Genomic DNA, 22,192 nt, shown 5'->3' on the forward strand with positions numbered 1-22,192 from the left:
TAAACGTTTATTCTTAAGGGGAGACACTGGTCTGGGAGGCGGAAAAATTTTGAAAAAACAATTTTCTGAAATATTTTTTTTTATAATCTAGAAGGTCTCAAAAAGTCATTTCCAAAATATTACAGACATGTAATGCATACTTGTCGAGTTATTTGGCCTTGAAGTCAGTTTCATGACCATTTTTGCTCACCAAAGCACCTCAAAAAGTCCCATTCAATAGCGCATCGTGCAGGAACCACATTAAGTAGCACAGCCATTTTGGTCTCATTTGAAACACACACTTTTCTATTAGCTGTTCCTAGCACAAGAACACTTTTCATCTAGCAGAGGCGAAGCCATTGCGCTTTAAAAAAAAAGTGCTCGCACAGCATTGGTGCATTTCTATCACACGGGGTAAATTATTCCTTCCATCTTGGATGTATGAGGATGCTTCTGCTAGACAGTGGTGCATCGTCACATTGTCCGCCATTTTGTGGAGATGCCTAATTGATGACAGTGCAATGGCAGGCAGTCGTTAGAAGTTCAGAATTGCTCATGCATTCGGGAGGAAGTGATATCGGCAGCTGCAAGAATGCAGCATATCACCAGCGAGACCAGAGTCAAAAGAAACCATACTAAGAAGAATAATGATGACTATGTTCCTGGTGGCTTCTACTATCCTAAGAACACCAATTCAGGCCTTTTCCAGTTCAAAATAAGTGCCCACCATGTTTCTAAACTTCTTTTCTCATTTTCTCAAAACCACATTTTTCATCACAATATAGGCTGTTGCCCACAATATCTTTTGATGTAGTGGTCAGATTTTGATAATTTTTGCGGTATTTGAAAGCTTATGCATTGATTAGTGCAAGAAAATGGAGAAATTACAACATTTTTATTAATAACTGTGATTTAATTAGCAGTAAAATTAAGCAACAATTTCTGATTTCTCATTAGTGTACTTGTTAAGGCTATAACGTTTGAATGGATACAGCTAAAAATTAAGTTATGGTTATGTTGCACTCTCTGGTCTTTATAGGATGCAGTGATGTCAAATTCATAAAGGTATTTTGTGAGAAAGCTGTCAAAAGTCTGGGCAGAATGCAAGTGTATGGAACAGTCAATATCTTACAATCCGTGCACGATAGACAAAAAGTAGGGGTGTGCGAATATTCGAAATTTCGAATATTTTTCGAATAGTGCTTGCTATTCGATTCGATTCGCACTGAAATTTTACTATTCGAACTATTCGAACTTTCCAAAGACAAATGCAGTCAACGTCCGATTGAAAGTGACCCCTTCAGATTTTCAATATGCTTCACCTCATTACACTCTCGTATTGCGGCAAAGCTGCCTTTCAAGCTCCGTTACGGTCGAACTTAGCCGAGAGTCAACGTCCGTTTGGAAGTGGCCCCTAGATTTTCGATATGCTTCACCTCATCACATCCCCGTATTGCGGCAAAGCTGCCTTTCAAGCTCCGCTACGGTCGCAAATGTATTAACTCAAGAAAACGCTGGTTCCAATATGGAGATGAAAGATGTGGCAGAGTTGGGGGCTCAATTAATGCTGTTTTGGACCTGAAATTTGGGCAGGAAGTCCAAAAAATCGGACGCCGAAGCTTTTTAGCATCCAAAATTTCAGATGTTCTTATATATCGACGTCTACGAGGCAGATTTGGAACTCCGGACTTGAAGGGAGCACACCCTTGTCCGTCACATCAGTTGGGCTTCCACAGAAGTTGAAAGAGGAGGAGAGGCTGAGGAAATGGCATCTCTGCCTATCACGTGTAAAGTGTTGTCGGCAATACTTTGGTTGCACCAAATCATGTACATAAATACAATTCGGCCTCTACATTGCCTCACTCTTGATAAGAAAGACAACTATGAAATATGACCCCACCAGCGCTTCATCAACCTAGCGAAAAGAAACCCTTTCATGTTGCTATCTCACAAGAACATACTTAGGGATTCTCTGCAACTTTTTCTGTAATTTCACTTCGAATTATTCGAAAAATTTTTGAGAAATATTCGAAAATTATTCGAAATTATTCGATTCGCACTCAATCTTTATTATTCGAATTCGCTTCGCACCCAAAATTTTGCTATTCGCACAGCTCTAACAAAAAGTAATTGCATATTTGTTTTCAGCAGTCGAAAATACATATTGTTTGTAAATTTCAGCCAGAAATACTAAAAATTGAGACAAACAATTTTCAGACCAGTGTCTCCCCTTAACACTATGACAAGAGTATTCTCCATTTAATTTGTTATAACCGATAATACGTTATATCCGTGTTCGTTATACAGAGGTTTGAGTGTATATACATGTAGTGGGTATTGCGCTACTGTAATTGCAGTATGCTTCCCAAGAGAGTTTACAACAGCCATCGTCATGTGCACAGACGTTCCTCACCTCGCGGCACTGTTGAGGTGTCAACCAAGAAGCAAAGCATGGCAAGCATGAGAAGCCGATGCCAACAGGGCCTGATAATGCCATTGCACTACTCTCAAAGGCGAAGCTTAAGCAACGTTCAAGTTTGTTCCCCCCCCCCCCCCCCCCCCCCCGAGTTACCCACGTGCACAATTGGAGACGTCAGTTCCACGATGGAAATAACATGCATGAATTGATGGACCCTGCCATAAAACACTTTCGCATTAAAAAACAGGACTCGAGAGTTGTGAAACTTTTTTTTTTTATTTCAGATATTTTCAGCAGGAATGCAGCACACATCCTCTGCGAGTGTTCAAGACGAGTGGTAAATGCCCAGCAGATGACGATTGTGCGCGCAACCACAGCCACGCATTTTTTTTTCTGGACAGATGATTCATCTGCTCATACACACGCATTCTTGCAAAAAAAAGAAAACAGGCCACCGCAATAAGACAGGTGGTGCCCTCCAGAAGAAACATTACCACATTCGCACAATCCCGCCTTCTCAGACCACAACACCGCATTTGAAGAAAAAAAAAGTTAGAAAAGTGAGGCAACAATTACAGAATGCACCAACCGTAGTTTAACGAGCATAGAAATAAATACGTAGTGGTGAGGGGCCATTAACGAAGTTTGTACACGACGCTAAGACAAAAAAAATCTCCTGCAAGAACACAGCTAGCGCTTTTTTTTTTTATCAGGAACCTGTTAAAAATGAATTGCACAAGTGCCACAGTTGAACACTGCAAGCCGATATCACGCAAGTGGTCCCTGTTCAAACTAAAAAATAAAACGACACAACATCGATACGAGGTTTTAGTCGTGTGTACAAAAGCAAAATGGGAACAAACGGCAAAGACTTTTTTTTCCAGTTTTTTTTTTCTTGCAAAAGCCACAACACCTCACGCTTGCTCGACCGGCAGACGGGGGTTTGCGAGACAAAAGCCGAAGCCCGACATGCGGCTTGTCTTGGCTTCGCGACGAGACCGGAAGCACCCATTCTACGTCTTCCACGGCGTCCTTCCTTACATTAATCGAGAGTCACGTTGAAGACAAGTCACAAAACCGACGAGGCAATTTTTCCTCTCTGCCTCATACGCTTGGATGACGACAACAACGGAGATCGGAGCAGGTAGGAGCAAAAAAAAACAAAAAAACGTATCAACGTTGAAGGTATCTTGAAAAAATAAAAACACGGGGAGGTGGCTGGAGCAACAGGTACAACAATTGCACAACGCGGGGCTTGAAATTAATGAACATGTGAGGGAGATTAAGCGGATATGCTACTCGAAAAAAAACAGCAATTGTAGATATATAACCCAAAGCAAAAAAAACTTTTTATGCCATTTTCAAACACCTAGTAATCAGTTTTATAGCAACTTGCATAGTGTTCTCTCTGCATCATGACAATGTGACACGTTTGCCCAGAGATTTGTTAATATGTTAATGAACATGAAAAATTCCAATCTAGGAAGTCTTGAGACTCCAGTAAATGGTTAATTGAAATTCGTAATAAATATATAAGTGGCATCAAAGTTTAAAAGGATTTCTAGTGCCGTGAGGGCATAGAAATTTAACTTGACAAATGAAGTAAAAACAAAGAAAAAAGTGTCATTAAAAAGAAAATCTTGCACTTTTCAAGTAGCATATCCCCTTAAAAAATAAACAATGCGACGGCATAAAGAAAATAGAAAATACGAGGGGGGGGGGTGAACTGAAGGATGAAAAAGGTTGGGTGGTGGTAGGGGGGGGGGGTGTTTGGCAAAGCTTGTCCGCTCAAAGCTCGTCCCTCTTCTTGTCGTCCTTGTCCTCTTCCTCCTCTTCTTCCTCTTCAACCTGTGGAACAAATAAGTGAGTTGAAAGCTAATGCCTCCAACAAAAAGAACAGTCGTAGGCATTCAAAAAGAAAAGAAAAAAAAAACATCCATAGTACTAACAGAAACTCGATCTACGAGCAGAACAGATAGAATTATGAAGAAAAGGGCATGACAGAAAGACAAAAAGATGAACCATACGAACGCAAGCGTCATCGCACTCTTTTGTTCTTAACAGAGCCAAACAAGGATATATTGAATCTGCAGGGGATCACAAGTTCTATAAACGAGGGGGTCCCAAATATCGCGCAGCACGATTTAAAGAAAGAGGAACGTCGTTATGTGAAGCACACCTAGTGCATAATGTTCCTAGTATACTGTAGTAGCCACCAATTTTTTTTCATTAATGAGGTTTAGTTAATTAGTCCTAATTATGTTTCTAACTCAAGTACAGTAAAACCTCGGTGATACAATCACGGCTCGTACGAATTTCGGGGTGATACGAATTTTTCTGTGGTCCCAGCCAAGGCCCATTAGCCTGCAATGTATTGGAGTACGGTTGTTGCGAACCGATTTGCACCTCCCGACGTTTGATACGAACGTACGCTAGCGCACAGGTACGAACAGGTACAGCCCGCGCTGTCGCGGAAGGCGCGGCTGTCATGCGCGGACATGCGCGCTGCGTGACCATCAACGGTGCGTCGTTGCCTCCGAGATAGCGCGCGAAAATCTGATGCCTTTAGGCGCCTTCGCGTTTAGATTACACATGACGTGGACGTCTTTTTTTTTTTTGCTCACGCGTTGACGCATGCTACTGTGCTCGAGGCAGCAGCGTCTTTGTACTGCGTTAACACGTGCCTGTCACGTCGATGCAAGCCATGTCCCCGCAATCAGGCGTTCTATGAAACAAGACTGAACTTAGGCTGCGGGTCCGTCATAAAGTCTCATTAAAGGTGGATGAAGACCCCAGGAGACGTAGTGGGTGGTCTTGGCGAGTGAGCTTGGCCTCTATCGTGTGCAAAGCGATTCTTAAGTCACTTTCGCCGCAATACTCTGGTGTCATGCAGGAAAGCATAGCAAGATTCGGAAGGGGCTACTAGCGGTCACGGGGCACAACACATCTGGCTCGTTAATTACACAAGCGCGCATGCACCGTATATTTACGAACAAAAGTATGATCGTTGACGTCTAAAAACTTTACTGGCAATTATGCGGAGCTGTTCATGAAGTCGTTACGGCCCTGAGAAACACTGAATCAAAACATATGCCAACTTTCTTTTGTTGCGTATTAATTTTCCATGTTTTCTGGCGATAGGAATTTCGGATCATACGAATATTTTTGGTAACCCCGAGAGATTCGTATTACCGAGGTTTTACTGTACTCACCTAATTCTCAAAATGTCAAAGAGGCACATGTAGGCATGCACAAATGACAACTAACTGCGCTATTTTCAGCAATGTAGTAATTAAGTGTTCATTTTTTTTCGACTGATAAAGCCTGCGAAATATGAAAAAATAACACGCGACTACGCTACCACCCACAAAATGTGGGAGCATAGTCAAACTGAAGTTCCATGAGAGTGTCTTGCTCAAAAGAACGGAAGCTTTAGCACGGTGGTAGTATTCATGTTAAGCCTTACAGCATGCAAATCATGCGACGGCAAGTATGACGATGTAGAATAAGCGCTCGTCTTTGCCTGAACATTTTTTATTTACAAATACATCGCAAGCTCCATGTAGGAGTATTCTGAGAGGGGGACTTGACAATATATTTTAGCAAGAACACAAAAACAAACGAAAGAAATTCAAAAACCCAGGTATTAAACAATGGCAGAATGTAAAGATATGATATAACATAGTTTGTAACCTTGCAATAGTAAAATACTTATGTTTTGATATTTTTTATACACATGCGCGAGATTTGCGCACCAAAAGGCTAAAATTGCCTAGCGATTATGCCGATTAAATCTGTTCCAAGCAACTAGTTTCCAATTAACTAGCTCACAATGCTGAATCACTAATTTGAACACAGACGGCAAGTTGGAAGACCATTGGGAGAGGCCTACGTTCTGCAGTGAACATAAAACAGCCCACTTCAATAGTGGATAGTGGACACTGAGCAAAGTCTACTGAGTATTTGGACAGATGCCTGGCCCAATTGTACGACTGAGCGCATAGAAGCGTCATGTTAAATTAAAAAAAAAAAAAAAAAACTGGCTGGAGAGAACATTCCTGGATTGCCTGCAACTCCACGCTCAACTTCGGGGTAAACAAAAGAAAACTGAATGGACGGAAAATACTTGGTGGAGAGCGCAAAGAAAGAAAAGAAAGAAAAAAGCACATAAAAAGAACAAGGGGCGAGCACTGCATGCCTTGAGAGTGATGAAAAATGTCTGCGACCAGCTAAGTACACACGAATCTCTCAGACTGTAAGCGTACCGTGTTTAGCAGGCAGCACCTGAGCAGCCATTAATCAATTTTTTGTTTTGTTTTTTTTTCTTTGAAAAATTGGTAGGACGTTTCTCCTGGGTATACTCAAACGTAGCTAGCACGGGATGCACAGAACGCACGAAGTTGCATACAAAACAATGAAAAAGCATGTACGCATCGCTGTATCGCAGCTTGTTTAGTCGTGTGCTTGAACAGACTTGAACTAACTTGTTCAGTTATTTCTTAGGATTAGCTGTTTATCAGTAAACAGTGTTTTAGTAAATAGGTTTGCCGTGCTACAAACGGGCGGTTGTCCATTTTCCCTTGCTTAACCCTTCCGGCACCTTGCAGGATTCCGCAGAACAGATTTGAAGTTTTATTGAACGAGCACTTTTTAGACTTTCAGAGCTATGCAGCCTTCAAGCGTGTGTATCAAAGCCTGTAACAGCCAGTTTTAACCAGAAAAATTTCACAAACACAAGCAGAAAACAAGATTGGGAGGAGAAGGGGATACCACACGTTCTTTTTAAAACTTTGCCCCAAACGTACATCTTTGTACTATACACACAATTTACTACTTGCGTTGCTCCATACCTCAAGACCTTGAACAATCTTTTGCGAACTCATTTTGCATGCAAGTTGATGCAACACGAGTAGAACTAGTATTAAAAAAAAAGAAACCTGCGGAAATAAGAACAAGTTAGAGATCATAGGTAGGTATGCATGCCACGCATTCTAAATGGAAACAACCAAAACAAACTTGTTTTTAGGTGTAATTGGGCTCAAGCTGCCTTGCCATGGCATTTTCTTTTGCTGTCACTCCCAGGCATCAGTGCTCATTCTTCTTGTACTACAGTAGAACCCCGCTGTTACGTTCCTCACTGCTGCGTTTTCCCGGCTGTTACGTCGTTTTCCGCCGGTCCCGGCATAGCTCCCATAGGATACAATGTATTGGGAACCCCGCTGTTACGTCGTAACTGTCGGACCGTTCCCGTATGATACGTTGTGAAGTGCGCTCGGAGCCGACCGAGTGACTACCAAAGAGAGCGGCCATGGTGCATTTTCACGCAGCTTGGCCTGGCTTGACCGTAATATTAGCCGCATGAGAGGCGCAAGGAGGAGGAATAAACTTTTATTGAGACCAGCAATTTGTTTGGCTGGGCCTAGGCCTCCCACGGCCTTCGAGATTCAAATTGCAAAGATGGCGTCTATGACGTAATTGCTCGCTAAAGCAAGGCCTTCGAGATTGGCATTTACTATTGACAAAAGCATAGCCTTTGAGATTTGTATTGCACGAATATGGCGTCTATGACGTAATTGCTTGCGAAAGCAAGGCCTTTGAGATTGGCATTCACTGCTGCCATCGCGTTGGCGTAGACTCATCATCATCGTTATTTGTCGGAGAACGGGAGGAGTTCGAGCTGGTTGGAGCTCGCATGGTCGTGCGTGCTGTTCGCGGTCGGACTCGCCGCGCCGGTCGTGATTGCGTGTGCTTAGTTCTTTCATGCCTACAGCTGTTGGTGTTAACAAAATCACGTTGATTACATTTCTGTGGATGAGGCCGTCCTAAGCTCCGCGTTTCTATCCATCTACTAGATCGCGGCTGAGCGCGCCAATTTTCGTGCTGCTCGTAAGAATTGAAATAAAATTCTGTACCACTAAATATTTTGCCGTTTTTCCTGTTTTTCGGCTCTTGCGTTTCCAGTCTCTTACGTTTATTTCCTACGGTCCCTTCAAAAACGTATCAGCGGGGTTCTACTGTATGTGGTTGAATAAACAACTTAAAATAAAAAAAAGAAAGAAAAGAAAGAAAGAGAGACAACATACCTCCTCAGGAGGTGCCTGGCCGTACTCTCCGTTGGTGTCTATGAACTTGGAGAGTCCCTCGAGCGTTCGTTCGCCGTTGTACTGCACAACCTGGAAAGGAAAATACAGAAAAGAATGCACAGAATGAATGACGGCGAATAAGTCTAAAAAAAAAAAAAACATCAATAACCCAGGCAAACCAAAAACAAAACTAGACCCATCTTTTTTCCAGAGTTCAGGCATGTTAAAGAATAGACTCTTTTCACAATCCGATAATCCGCAAGTGCACTTCCGTGCGCTACATCTTCGCCCAACTAACTGGAGCACCTGCCGTGCTTCAAGTGGAGACGAGGTTCTAGTTGCACGTGCTGAAGCTTGTCTATTATACGTGTTAATATCAAGAGATTTTGCACATCATAGTACAAGCAAACTGTGCTTGAACATGCCGTTTACAGAAGCGACTAGCTGCCATTGCCTGGGCTAACTGCACTGCAGGAAAGCTAGCTTTACAATCACAAGAAGGTTCGACTGCGCATGCAAATGTAGCCGAGAAGCTAAGTTTGTTAGAAAATGACAAATTCGTGTTTAGTGTTGCAAAACAATTACAGCAAAATTCCAAGCGAGAGCACATTACGAGAGTGCTTTTGCAGAATGCATCTCCGAACTTTTCTGAATACTTCCTGGACCGAGAGATGACTGATGGCCACCAGTGGCGTTCAATCTTTTTAGACAGCATGACCTTCGTCGGAAAGGGCCTCGTGTACTTTACAGAGTTTATGCAACATTTTGGCCATAGAAAAATGGACAATCAGCCGTCAGTCAACGTGTGCATCGTCCCTCCCGACCTTAACACTGCTAGTGAAAAGTTCTTTTCAATAGAATGTCTCGACCTTCTCAAAAGTCATCACTTTCCCAAAGCTTGCAGGAGACTCGAACTGAATGAGGCTTCAGGATTTAAGGCAATGAAATCGTACCAGAGATCTGAAATTTGGTTGCCACGACAGGGTTCAAACCCACGACTTCTAGCTTAGCAGCACAATGCCACACTCACAAACAAACCTTATCCTTATCTCGTTTTCCTTATCGTTTTTTGTTCCCTTGACTTCATGAATCAATCTAGCTAGCATTCACAAATCAATAGCGATCTCTCATCCTGCTTGCTGTTACTGTGTCACGCGCTTAAAGGACAAAAAAAAAAAAAAAAAAAACAAGGACAAGTGTAATACATGTGCCACACAGGTACAGAAAATGGCATTAACCTCCTAATGCTTCAAGATTTCATGCTACTTGCCACACGGGCAAATCTTAAGTGTCATTTGGCCATTTCATAGTTAATGCGTTTGCCAGAACTCATTCAACTGCGGAATGCGAACACTCAATGCCATAGCTCAGAATATTTGAAGCTTTTCAAATATTGTCTCAGAGTAAAAATGTTTAGTACATTACTTTGAACAAATTTATTCTTATTAGCTGCATCTTAGCAAAATTCAAGTCAGAATTGAGACTGCTTTGACATGACAGGCGCCACATTACTTATGGGCTTTAGATCCAACACGCCATGGCTGAAGTTGCTACGGTCAGCTGAAACGTTGCAGAAGACAGCAACAAACTCTGGCTAATGAGTCATAACGTAGTTCAGCGCAAAAAACAGGCAACAGACGAGTAAGAGGACAAGGACACAGCGCATTCTTCCAACTAAAGTTTATTGGATTGGAACGCATGTATATACAGTAGAACCCCGCTGATACGTTTTTGAAGGGACCGTAGGAAATAAACGTAAGAGACGGGAAACGTAAGAGCCGAAAAACAGGAAAAACGGCAAAATATTTAGTGGTACAGAATCTTATTTCAATTCTTACGAGCAGCACGAAAATTGGCGTGCTCAGCCGCGATCTAGTCGATGGATAGAAACGCGGAGCTTAGGACGGCCTCATCCACAGAAATGTAATCAACGTGATTTTTTTAACACCAACAGCTGTAGGCATGAAAGAACTAAGCACACGCAATCACGACCGGCGCGGCGAGTCCGACCGCGAACTGCACGCACGACCATGCGAGCTCTAACCAGCTCGAACTCCTCCCGTTCTCCGACAAATAACGATGATGATGAGTCTACGCCAACGCGATGGCAGAAGTGAATGCCAATCTCGAAGGCCTTGCTTTCGCAAGCAATTACGTCATACACGCCACGTTTCTGCAATACAAATCTCAAAGGCTATGCTTTTGTCAATAGTAAATGCCAATCTCGAAGGCCTTGTTTTCGCGAGCAGTTACGTCATAGACGCCATCTTTGCAATTTGAATCTCGAAGGCCATGCTTTTGTTTGGATCAATTGAAAGATTCTGTTGCTTGCGCCTCTCATGCGGCTAATATTACGTTCAAACGAGGCCAAGCTGCGTGAAAATGCACCATGGCTGCTCTCTTTGGTTGTGACTCGGTCGGCTCCGAGCGCACTTCGCGACGTATCATACGGGAACGGTCCGACAGTTACGACGTAACAGCGGGGTTCCCAATACATGGTATCCTATGGGAGCTATGCCGGGACCGGCGGAAAACGACGTAACAGCCGGGAAAACGCAGCAGTGAGGAACGTAACAGCGGGGTTCTACTGTATACATACAATAAACTTTAGTTGGAAGAATGCGCTGTGTCCTTGTCCTCTTACTCGTCTGTTGCCTGTTTTTTGCGCTGAACTACGTTACGACTGACTCGTTCCAACTCGCCCAACAAGCAACGTTGCTCTGGCTAATGGCATTCTACATTTCACTAGCCTCGAACCCAGACTATAGTCTACGACAACCAAAGAAAAAAATGTAACCTCCGCCTAAACAACCATGGCGCGCCTGGTTGTGAAAGGACCATCATGCTAGCTGGTTTCCTCCCAAAACACAAGTACTTTGTCTTGGCTAACAAAGGCTATGCATACCAAGAGTTAAGTGTTTGTCATTACTACCTAAAACATTACGCTTGGCTGAGCAGCGATGTCAGAATCTCCGAAGAAATTTACCAGGACGTTAGAGTTTCCAACCTAAAGCCAAACCCACAAGGCTTTGTCTGCATCGGAATGTCAACTACACTCGAACCTCGATATAAAGAACTGATAACAAATTATCGGTTATAACAAAATAAATGAAAAATTGTCTAGTGATAGAGTTATAATTGCATGTTTATAACACATTTTCAGATGAAACGAAGTTATTTTTGCGTCAGATGCGACTGTTATAATGAGGTTATAGTGTACTTGAAACATGCGAAATTCTTGACGTTACAGAAATAAGCAAGCGCTTTTGGATGGAGCATTTATGCACATTTTCTGTGGAAGGGATGGCAATGGCTGTGGGCAGAGCAGACACTTAGGTTGTAACCGACTATAGACTTGCACAAGAGATTTCTACTTGGGTTGCTGTAACAGACCACAGAATTGTACAAGACATTCCTTCCTAGGTTGTAACCGACTAACTTGTTGAAGCACAGAACTCACCGCATTGGTCTCCTTCTTGTACAGCTTGATGGTGGGGAAGCTGTCGACCTTTGTGTGCTCGAGTTCGTTGGCCGTGGCGTCCATCTTGACGATGAGCACGTCCTTGCGGTCCTTGTACTTCTCGGCCAGCTCGTCGTAGATGGGCGCCAGCTGCTTGCAGTGGCCGCACCACGGGGCGTAGAACTCCACCAGCACGTCCTTGGTCTTGTCGAAGACAACCTCGTCGAAGTTCTTCTGCACAACCACCTTGACTGGGTGCTTGTCCCAGTCGTCCGGAAGGTCCTGGGACAGCAGGCTCTGCTTGATGGTGCCGTCCAGCACGCCCTGGACGAAGGTCTTGATGTCCTCGGACTTGAGCGAGTCAGTCTCTGGCTTGAAGCGGGTCATGTCGCCCTCGAGCTTGATGAAACGCAGGGCCGGCACCTGGTCCTTCTTGAGGCCGAAGAACTCTAGGATGCGCTCGTGGTCTTCGTCGTCGACGTCGATGGTCACAAACAAAACCTGCCGTGTGGAAGAGGTCGACAAAGATGTTTTAGAGCACCGTAGAGAAGCAAACGCATAAATGAGAAGTAAAAGTGAATCAGAACAAACGGGTAGATGGCGTCAATAGCCGACATTAAGGAGGGGCACTGCTGAAAAACTAAATTCTTGGTCGATTTTGACCAAACTTGCCGAGCATGTATGCCTGTGTGCCAATTTGAAATATATTTTTCTGATAAGATGTTAAATCCCAGCTTGATACAGTCAACTGCCGATTTTTCGGACGCCCGATTTTCCGGACATGCTCAAAAATTCGGATGCTTTCGCGGCACCGTCACCAGCCCCATAGACGTCAATGTATTAGAACGTCCAAAATTTCAGACGCTGAAGCTATTCCGCGTCCGATTTTTCGGACTTTCTGCCCAAATTGCAGGTCCGAAAGGCATTATTTGAAGCACCCACCTCTGTCGCGTCATCTCGTAGGTTTGAACCAGCGCTTCCGCGAGTCGAACCAGCGCTTTCGCGAGCAGAGTCCGAAAGTCAGTTTCGCCGCAATGCCGAAGCGTTATGGGGTGAAGCAGACCAGAAAATCAAAGGGACCGCTATCGCGGCGCCGTGCGGCGATGTTACGGATAAGCAGCAGAAATGCACGGAGGCGTGATGGCGGCAGCTGGCAAACGCGCCAGTACGGCTTAATCTCTGACAACCCTTACGATAAGCATCTTCAGTTAACTGCTCGTTAGTGCACGTGGCCTAGCGCAGTTGCATGCGTACTGCACGCATTTAATAGGCGAGAACCCAAATGCGCCGCGCCGCCATTCCTGCTGCCTCTTTGTGCGACTTTGTGCGAGACCGCTAAGTGCGCCGCATAGACGCGTTGCCTTCGCGGACAAAACCAGCTCGCCATTGCCGCGCCCGTGTGCAGTCAGGAACTAAGTGCGCATCACGAACCCTTTCACGATAAATGCGTGCGTACAATACAGCAACAGTAAAGTGACGGCGTCAGCTTAGTTGGCGATGGCTGCACACAACTAGAAACGGCCGGCTTGACACGGCAGCAAATGCTGCGTATCGGCGGCGATTCGGCGATATATGTGTGCATGGTTTACATGCGCATACGCATCGGGGAAAGCCAGACGAGTCGTCCGCTCATCCGCCACAGTCTGTGTTCCGAGTCATCGTTTACAAACGCTTCATGTGAGATAGCCGTAATCTATTCCACGCTTTGCTGTTATTAGCGGCGCTCATCACGAGATGCAAAAGTGGCGGTTGGCCCGTACGTAGTTAACGCGGCAGGTACCGAATGTATTTGCGAGAGCCGGGGAGCACACCAAAGTGCCTGATAATTGTACTGGGAGGCATTAAAGCTATTTCGGACGTGGCTGTGGCGATTGGACCACTTGAGCAGAATAAAAAAGCACGAATTTGTTTTTTCGAACTGCCCGATTTTTCGGACGATCTCACGGTCCCTAGGGAGTCCGAAAAATCGGCAGTTGACTGTATTGGCGCAATCGCACATGTTCAACCTACTATAACTTTTGTTCAAATGGGTTAAAGTCCATTCTTTCATTTAGAAGCACCATAAGCCTTATCTATGGTTTGTGTGTGCTAAAATAAAATTTGGCCAAGGAACTATAGCTCACAATCTGCCGTTAAGGTAATGCCACGAAGCACACATTTGATTAAGTGAATCAGTAATTAACCCATATATGCTCAGTGTCCTACATATAGGACGCTTCTTTGATGTACTCTAACATCGTTATTTCTTTAGCTGATGACTAGCACCACCTACGGCACATCAAGCAGGCCTCATTCTCAACGTGTGCAAGCCTAGACATTGCTTGCTTTTCATGCTGCCACGTGCCGACCGCTTTTGCCGCACAAACGCGAGCTTTGTGTGAAAGAAGTCGTGGAGAGGAAGAAGTGCAATGTCTGTGCGCATGTGAAATGTTTCAAGGCTTACCACAGCTACACATAGCACCCCTAATGCCCTGTGTCCTATATGTATAGGACGGCTTGAAAAACAGTGTTGCGTTTACAAGGCAGTAAATAAAGAACTTGTGCTTTCTATTGAGGGTAGAAGTACACTTTTTGTGAAAAAAAAAGATTTGTTTTGTCATTTTTTTTCTGAGTTTGGGCATATATGGGTTAAGCACATGAATTCGATGTGGGCAGGATAAAGTCATCGCTGTTCGAAATGACCAGTGGCTCACCTGGTGCCTGAAGGCGGCGGCAGCCTCCCTGAAGTTCTCCAGAACTTCCTTGAAGTCAGCACTCTTCTTGCTCAGGAAGAGCAGGTTGTGCTGGCGAATCTGGCCGCTGAACACGTTCTGGGCGCTCTGAAATGACACAACCAACCAGATGACGTAAGTGGCAGTCACCAAACAACGCACTAGTCTTTTGTTGAAATATTCATTACATGTACAGGGGTGTCCTCATCTATGATGACCTCATTAGTATTCCAACCTGATAGAAATGATGTTTAAGACAATTCGAGAAATTATTACAGTAGACTTTAAAACGAAACCTGGAATTACGTTCCACTTACCAAGAGATGAACAGGGGTGCAGAAATAAAGTATGAAAGCAATCATATCTGAGGCAGCTGATCCACTAACCCTTTCCCTGCCATGAATAAAGGAAATTGTACCAAATTTACCGGAAATTTTTTTTCTCGCTTAATTTGTGGGTTTTTTTTTTCCTGAACAAGACTGCACCATTAATTAAATTTGATGGGATTCCTTTATTTTAATAACTGCCTAAAAAGATACCCTGAAGATGGCTTCCCTGCATAGCAATACAATAAAAGCCGAGACATGTGGCACAACATGAACAAGTGTGGCCATCTAGTATCAAGAAACACCACTATGACGAGTGTGTAGTCGCTATCGATTCCCTGTGCGACAAATTTTTGTTGATGACGAGTATAGTCGTCATTGGTCATTTTGGTGCAAAATGTCATGACTACACTTGTCAACAGGAGGGAAAGGAAAGCAGCAATTTTTTTCAAGACATTTCCGTTTACAGACAGTCTACTGTATTGTGCTTATCGGCACAGTTATTAGAAGTCATAACGGACATTTCCCTCGAGAAGCAGAGTAAACATTCCAGTTTTACCAGCTTGAATACTAATGAGGGGTTCACCTTACGTGTGGTCGACAGTGTATATACACAGAGCATACGTGCGAAGAAACGCTATAAAAAAAAAAAAAAAACACCAAGGACTACAAGTGTCGAAGCTGTTGATACAGATAGATGTCAGACAGCAATCACAAGTCATGCACAATCTATGACAGCTCAGACACACTTACAAAATCGAAACAAATCATTGTTATTCAAGAAATAAGTGATGTCAGAGACACTGCATTTCTTTAAAGAATTCAGAGAGAAATTATTGTGCAAGTCTTGATCGGAACTTGGAAAACCAGGCATTCCCTACAGCGCCCTCAGCCGCAAAACCAAAATATTACCATGCAATAAGGTTACTCTATACTCTGCGCACATTAGCACACTGCCGTATATTTTTAATGGTGGTCTTCACTCTTGACCAGAACACTTGTCGTGGCAGTACTACCAACATGTTGAACAGTTAATGCCAAGGAGGTTGTGGTGAGCTAGACTTGGCTAGAGACTTGCAGTACAAACGGAGGTTACTCACCTCGTGCGTGAACTCCACAACCAGGGGCAGGCTGTTCAGCTGGACGAATGTCTGAATGTTCTCAGAGGTGACCTCCTTGTCAAGCGTGTTCTTGCCCTCGTCAAACTGCAAGAATCAGCAGAGAACATCAACATCAGCTTTGATGCAAACAAATTCGCAGGCCGACACTGTTGGTACTTAAACCTGGTCGCTAAATTACGATGAAACTGAAATGCGCAAAACGAAGTTTGAAACAAACCTGCAGCCAGCAGCAACACAATTGTGTTGCACACAACATAAATTGTGTGCAACACAATTTATGTTAACAGCTATTAAAACTGATAACAATAGACAACTGTGATGGCTTGGTTTTAGTAGCAACACCCCGTTATTAGCAGCTGGATTAGGGTCACGAGTTTTAATCTGATTCAGAAATATGCAGAGACATTAATTCTCAACTGCAACTGTTAAAAGTGCACCACACAACCAGGGCTCTATGCGAAGAGAATGAATGCTGTACGTGTGCACGCTTTTACGTCCCTTGCCATTTCTAGCTTTTGAATGCCAGAGTGTACTGAATAGGCATGCTGAAGAACGAGCCATTTACAGACAATGGTGGCCTACATTTAGGAGCACATTACGAATTATAATAGCCTTAAAGACCCCGTTACACTGCCTACAGGATTGGCACATTCAACTGCGTTACAAGCACAGCTGCGTTCCAATTATTAAATGAAGTGCTTGGGGGGGTCAAGGCACACCGTCGCCATCTCTGCGCCTATTCCGACTTTCCTTTTTCTTCACCCACAACGAGGAAAATTCGCCGTCTTGTCGTATTTTGCCACAAACAGATTTCAGCGGTGGCGCTGCTTGATCGTGGCCACGGCAAGAATCGGTCCAACTTAAACCAGCAAGCAAAAGAGAAGTCTTTGGAACAGTATGATGAGCCTACACATTTTAGTCTCATAAACTAGGCCCATTGAACATTCATTAAGACTTCAGCTAGGCTATGACCTGCGCCCACAGCAAGCGCATACTTCGTGCAGGTAATCTTCCGAATGCTAAGCCTAAGGGCAGTGTGTAGTGCTCGCGCATGGTCTTACCGAGCTGAGTCGCACTTATTAGAGGCCTACGCGAACGAAGAGTGCCCCAACTCGCTCTAGTGTGCATCAACCTCTGCTAATGCGGCACTGACGTCCATTATAGTTGTTGCAGACCAAGAATAAGTATATTATCCGCCAACAAGGCCACAATGCACTTTTTTTTGCATTCCTCTGTGCTGCAAAGCAAGTGGTCCACAAAAAAAAAAGAAAGAAAAATTCGGCGAGCGTAGTGACCCTCAGGCTATACACATGCACTTGTATTTGAGCGATGCAAGAAGCACGTGCCACGTTACAACTCACTGTCGTCAAAACGATGGTACACGATAAACACACCGAGCGCTTGCCGCATTTGTGTACTTCAAGCTTAATGACGACTGGCGAGAGTGGCGCTGAGGTACGTGCGAATAACACCATCAAAAACCTTTTGGAAGAAACAAACGTGACAAGAAGATCCCGATGACGGCTGCCGGTGCAGCGGTGCTTTGCCTCTTGTAGCAAAAAACGACTAATGTTGCATTTTTGATGTTGCAAACCTTAACCTTTACGCCACAGAAATGAGTGGCCGCGATTGGACGTGCATAGACAGTGGTACGTTTTAATTCTTACGTTGTCACCGACTATAGTGCGGCATTGACCTCCACTAGTGAAGCACTGACCTTCTTGAAGAGCATGACTCCGTCCTTGTTGGCACCTAGCTCCTTGTAGATGGCGTCGTCCGAGGTGATGGCAAACACGTGCCGGTCGACGGCATCCGCAGCCTTGAAGAACTCCTTGGCCTCCTTGCTCTCCTGGTCCTTGAAGAAGCCCACAACAGTGACCTCAGCACTGTCCACGAAGGTCTTGGCCTCGTCCACGCTAGTGAGTGGCTGGGCCGAGGGTCCGGTCTTCTTCTTGAGCCAGCGGATCATCTCCTCGGCCGTGCGGCCACCCTTGTACTCGAGCGGCTGTCCGTTCCGGAAGAACTTGAGAGTCGGGTAGCCGTGCACGTCGTGTTGCTCGGCGAGCTGGCTCTCGACGGTGGCGTCCACCTTGGCCAGCTTGATGTCAGAGCCTTCCTCCTCGAGCTGCTTGGCAGCCTTGGCATAGTCGGGCGCCATGGCCTTGCAGTGGCCGCACCAGGGGGAGTCTGTGAGGGCAGCCAAACAATTGGTCTTCAAAGGACCCCTAAGCAACCTCAAATACAAAGAACAAGAGAGTTATTCTCTCGTGGCGTTCTCAGTCTTTTCGGCACAATTTGCGACGCCAGCAGTCTGTTCACGTCACATGAATCAGTTGTGCATGGTCTCCTACCGTGCTTTGCCATGCAGTCGCAAGCCCCTTTTGAATGGTCTTGCACAGCTATCGCGTGGGATCGACTGATTTCACTTGGTTTTGTGCATTTTTGACTGTGCAAGCAGAGATACGGTGAGTAGGCAAAATGTGTAACGTCCTGATATGCTCTACGCTTAGTGCTGACATTGTCCACGTGTTTTATGAAAAAAATAAGTGGCAAGTAAAAGATGGCGCCTGCAGGAAGGGTAGTCAAGGCAAAAAAGAAACAACTGTCTCATCTTTGAAGTTGGGAGTGGTTTAAGGACGCTTTAAAAGGAGTAGAGATACAGCTGAGTGCTAGAGGGACCACACACTAAACTACAGACTTCAGCCTGCCTTCGCTGTGCAGCACTGTTCTTTCGATCCATTAAAATTGATATTTTTTAACTAAGATTCCATGTCCCCAGTTTTCCTAATAGCATGGAATGATCATTGCGAGTGCCTCCGCAGAGCTACATATGTGAAGAGTAAGTGGCCCCGACAGCAATAATTAGACTTCACTGTTACCACTATAGCACATGGAGTAATCAAGAAGTGCAACATATCATGCTCCCATTGAAGCTTCACTGCCATCTTGAATGACTCTTGAAAGTGGTGGCAACGAAAGCACTCCAAAATGACCACTTAGACATTCTCACAAGAGACCATCATACCTGTTCTATGCATTACATCCTTGAAGTTGCTAGTGCTCAGGCCAGCAGACTTCCGTCATGCTGCTATCCCCTCAAAAATGTGTTGGGTTTGAGTGTGTGCTGTGTAAGCAACACAGATTGTTGTAACCTACTCCCTTCCCTACACTGCAACTGCGCTGTCAATTTGTTCCCGACTGCAGCACATGTGTCCTCCTAAAGCGAATAGAAACACTGCCAGGATTAACAGGCAATGCCTCCTTGTTTAGCTTGAGAGAGTACAATGTCCCAGGACCATGGAAGAGGACACGACCACGAGGTACAAGCCTCCAACTAAGCCCTGGGGATGAAGTGAACTTCTGGTGCAGAGTTTTAACCAGGAGAACACAAATCACGGAGAGACTGCGCTGTCTAATAATCACAGACATTGCAAACAAAAGAATTCACACAAGGCGGAAGCTCATCTTGTGCGAATTCTTTCTGTCTTGTACTCGTTCCCGCTGCCCATAATTTGGAAGAGTGGACCACCTATAGTTGGTTGCAACCCAAGAATAAATACAAGCTCCACCTACAAAACCTCAGCGTGCTTGTCAATGATCTATGCAAGAGAGCCGTGCAAGCTGGTTTTCCTTCGAGCCACAAGTACTAACTTTCTGTGCCAACATAAATAGCATGCATATAGAAAGCTAAAGGTTCGTCATTCCTACCTAAAGTATGACCTTTGGCTAAGCAGTGATGCAAGAATCTTTGATATTTGGCAGGACGTTCAAATTTTCGTCTGAAAACCAGCTACACGAACATGTGTCTGTATAGCTACACCAACTATCTGAATCACGCAAAAAGTACTGACGTCACGGAAATGAACAAATGTGATTGGATGAAGGGGTGATGGCTGTGTCCGGACCTTGTATCTATTCTTAGGTTGTAACCGACTACAGATTTGTAGCACCCCTCTCGAAGTTTACTCCCCTCTTTTCCCAGCCAGCTCCAGTGATTGTGGCATGCACCACATCCGTTTGCTCGCATTATCAATCTAGAATTGATACGCCATATCTGAGTTATCAATTAGGCCTTACTGAGCGATTTGCCGCCTATTTGGTTAGCTAGCGCAAGCTGCAGAGCGACTGGCCTAGAAAGACTGATAGGTCCAGAAATCTCCAAACCAGGAGTGCTACTGCTATGGGCATCGACGAATTCCGCCATGTTGTCGACTCTGATTGGCGCAGAGGGCCCCTACGGCCTCTCCGATTGGCTGAATATTGCCGCCATTTTGGAATTTGACAATATGGCGCAATTTAGATGGAAATTTTTGCAACTGCAATGGAGTGATTTCCGAGAAATCCATATGGTCTTCCTCTGGGGGCTTTTTTGCTGCATTCGTATGGATGGCAATCTACCCTTTTATCGCGTGAGATGAACACAATAGGCCTGTTTGCAAACGAAAAAGTGATACAGGAACAGTGCGAAAGTCCATTCCTGTTCAAAGAATCGCGTCAAAAAGATAGCCTGCAAAGCGGCGCGTGCCAACAAGGTCAGGTTAGTGTCACTTTCCCCAGTGACGGTTAAAATAACATAACCACATCAGTCAACATCCCAAGCAAACGTGACAGCTGGCGACGCGCGCGTGATAAGGGCACTTAATTAAATCTAAAAAGAGCGAGGGAAAAATGAACGAAAACAAAGTAAGAAAAAAAGGCTTGTTTCTCTAGTACAAGCGTCATTACACTGGCATCGACCGTCACACGAACTAAACCGGCTAATGCTGGGTGATTCAGTGGTATGGCTACGAGAATTAATCGAGCCCGGCGTGTGTGTAAGAGGCAAAAAGAGATAAGCCGCTAACAGTTTGCTACTCCGTGGGGGTCGGATAATCTGAGATAAGCCGAGAGCTCTTTTTCTCGGGCAAACGTCCGATCCAGCGGTTTCGAAGTGCCTTCGTGGCCACGGCGACTTGCCACGCGGCCACGAAGAACGGGTACGATTTGAAAAGAAAAGAAAAAAAAAGGAAAAGAATAAACAAAACGACGGTACGCCGCATCGGCAGATTTTGCGACGGCGCGTGGCAGGCACCGGTCAACGCACTGAAGTGGCCAGCGGAAAGACCAGCCGTGCGTTTCATTGTCAAGAAAAAAAGTTTAAAAAGGTTGCGAAGGCTCGCCGCTACGCTTCTTTTAAAACACCGTACCGGCCGCGAACTTGTACCGCGTGACGAAAGCCAAGCGCAAGCTGTCCTTGTAGGAGCCATCCTAACTTCCTTGAACTCTCCCCCAACTTCGTGGGCGGTCAACACCGTTTGCTTGACCGATCACAAGATGACACGGGTAAAGTGCATGGCTCTGTTGATACGGCTGCAGTTAAAACGCTCACGCAGCTGCGTTAGAATGAGAGGGCAGGTCCTTGCTCATACTCACAGAACTTGACGAAGACATGCTTGTGGTCCTTGATGCCCTGCTCGAAGTTGCTCTGCTTGAGGATGAGCACACTGTCCTCGGTCTCGTAGTCTTCGCAGCTGACCGCCGCTAAGAAGCACAGTAGGCCGATTAACCTTAGAGAAATCATGTTTCTTTCTTCGTAGAACAACGGAGTCCACGAGTTTCTAAAACGAACCGGCTGGCCACACACCGCACCACCTCAGAACCCACCGCTCCAACGAGTGTGACAAGACAAGAAAGCCACGATACGAACGTGGCACTTGGGAAGAGCCCGACCCACCGCGTCACCACGGCGCATGCTCAATTTATGGGAGTCGCCATACTCGTGTTGAAGCGCCATTGGTGCGATTGAGGTCATGTGACGTGACGGCACCGTTTTAAACAAAACACGAACAAAATGCGAAGAAATTTGTCACGAAGTTTGGGGAGGTTTGAGAAGAGTGTGCGTACGATTTGAGACAGCGTTCACGGTGTAGGCCTTTGCGGCTAAGTTTACTCTAATAGGATTTATTGGTTCCTGATATTTGCAGAACGCGAAAACAAAACGCCGCGCTGGTCGCGCGCATCGTCACATGCAGTAGTTTACGTTCTCTCTACAGGTTCGAAAAATAGAAAGTTTCGCATGTAAAAACTACATTTGTAGTGTAATAACTTGACTAA

General features: G+C 45.0%; 1 protein-coding gene across 1 annotated transcript; it reads right to left on the reverse strand.

Moving 5' to 3' along the window:
* Window positions 1–2,655: 2,655 nt before the first annotated feature.
* On the reverse strand, window positions 2,656–21,818 carry LOC119400270 (protein disulfide-isomerase). Its single transcript, XM_037667288.2, has 7 exons — window positions 21,512–21,818; window positions 17,817–18,286; window positions 16,079–16,183; window positions 14,635–14,760; window positions 11,942–12,442; window positions 8,482–8,571; window positions 2,656–4,246 (listed from the first exon to the last, which is right to left on the reverse strand). Exons 1-7 carry the CDS (start codon window positions 21,657–21,659, stop codon window positions 4,187–4,189), a joined length of 1,500 nt encoding a protein of 499 aa, XP_037523216.1. The 5' UTR covers window positions 21,660–21,818; the 3' UTR covers window positions 2,656–4,186.
* Between the last annotated feature and the right edge of the window lie 374 nt (window positions 21,819–22,192).

The sequence above is a fragment of the Rhipicephalus sanguineus genome, chromosome 7, assembly GCF_013339695.2.
Source record: "Rhipicephalus sanguineus isolate Rsan-2018 chromosome 7, BIME_Rsan_1.4, whole genome shotgun sequence".
Taxonomy (NCBI): Eukaryota; Metazoa; Arthropoda; class Arachnida; order Ixodida; family Ixodidae; genus Rhipicephalus; species Rhipicephalus sanguineus.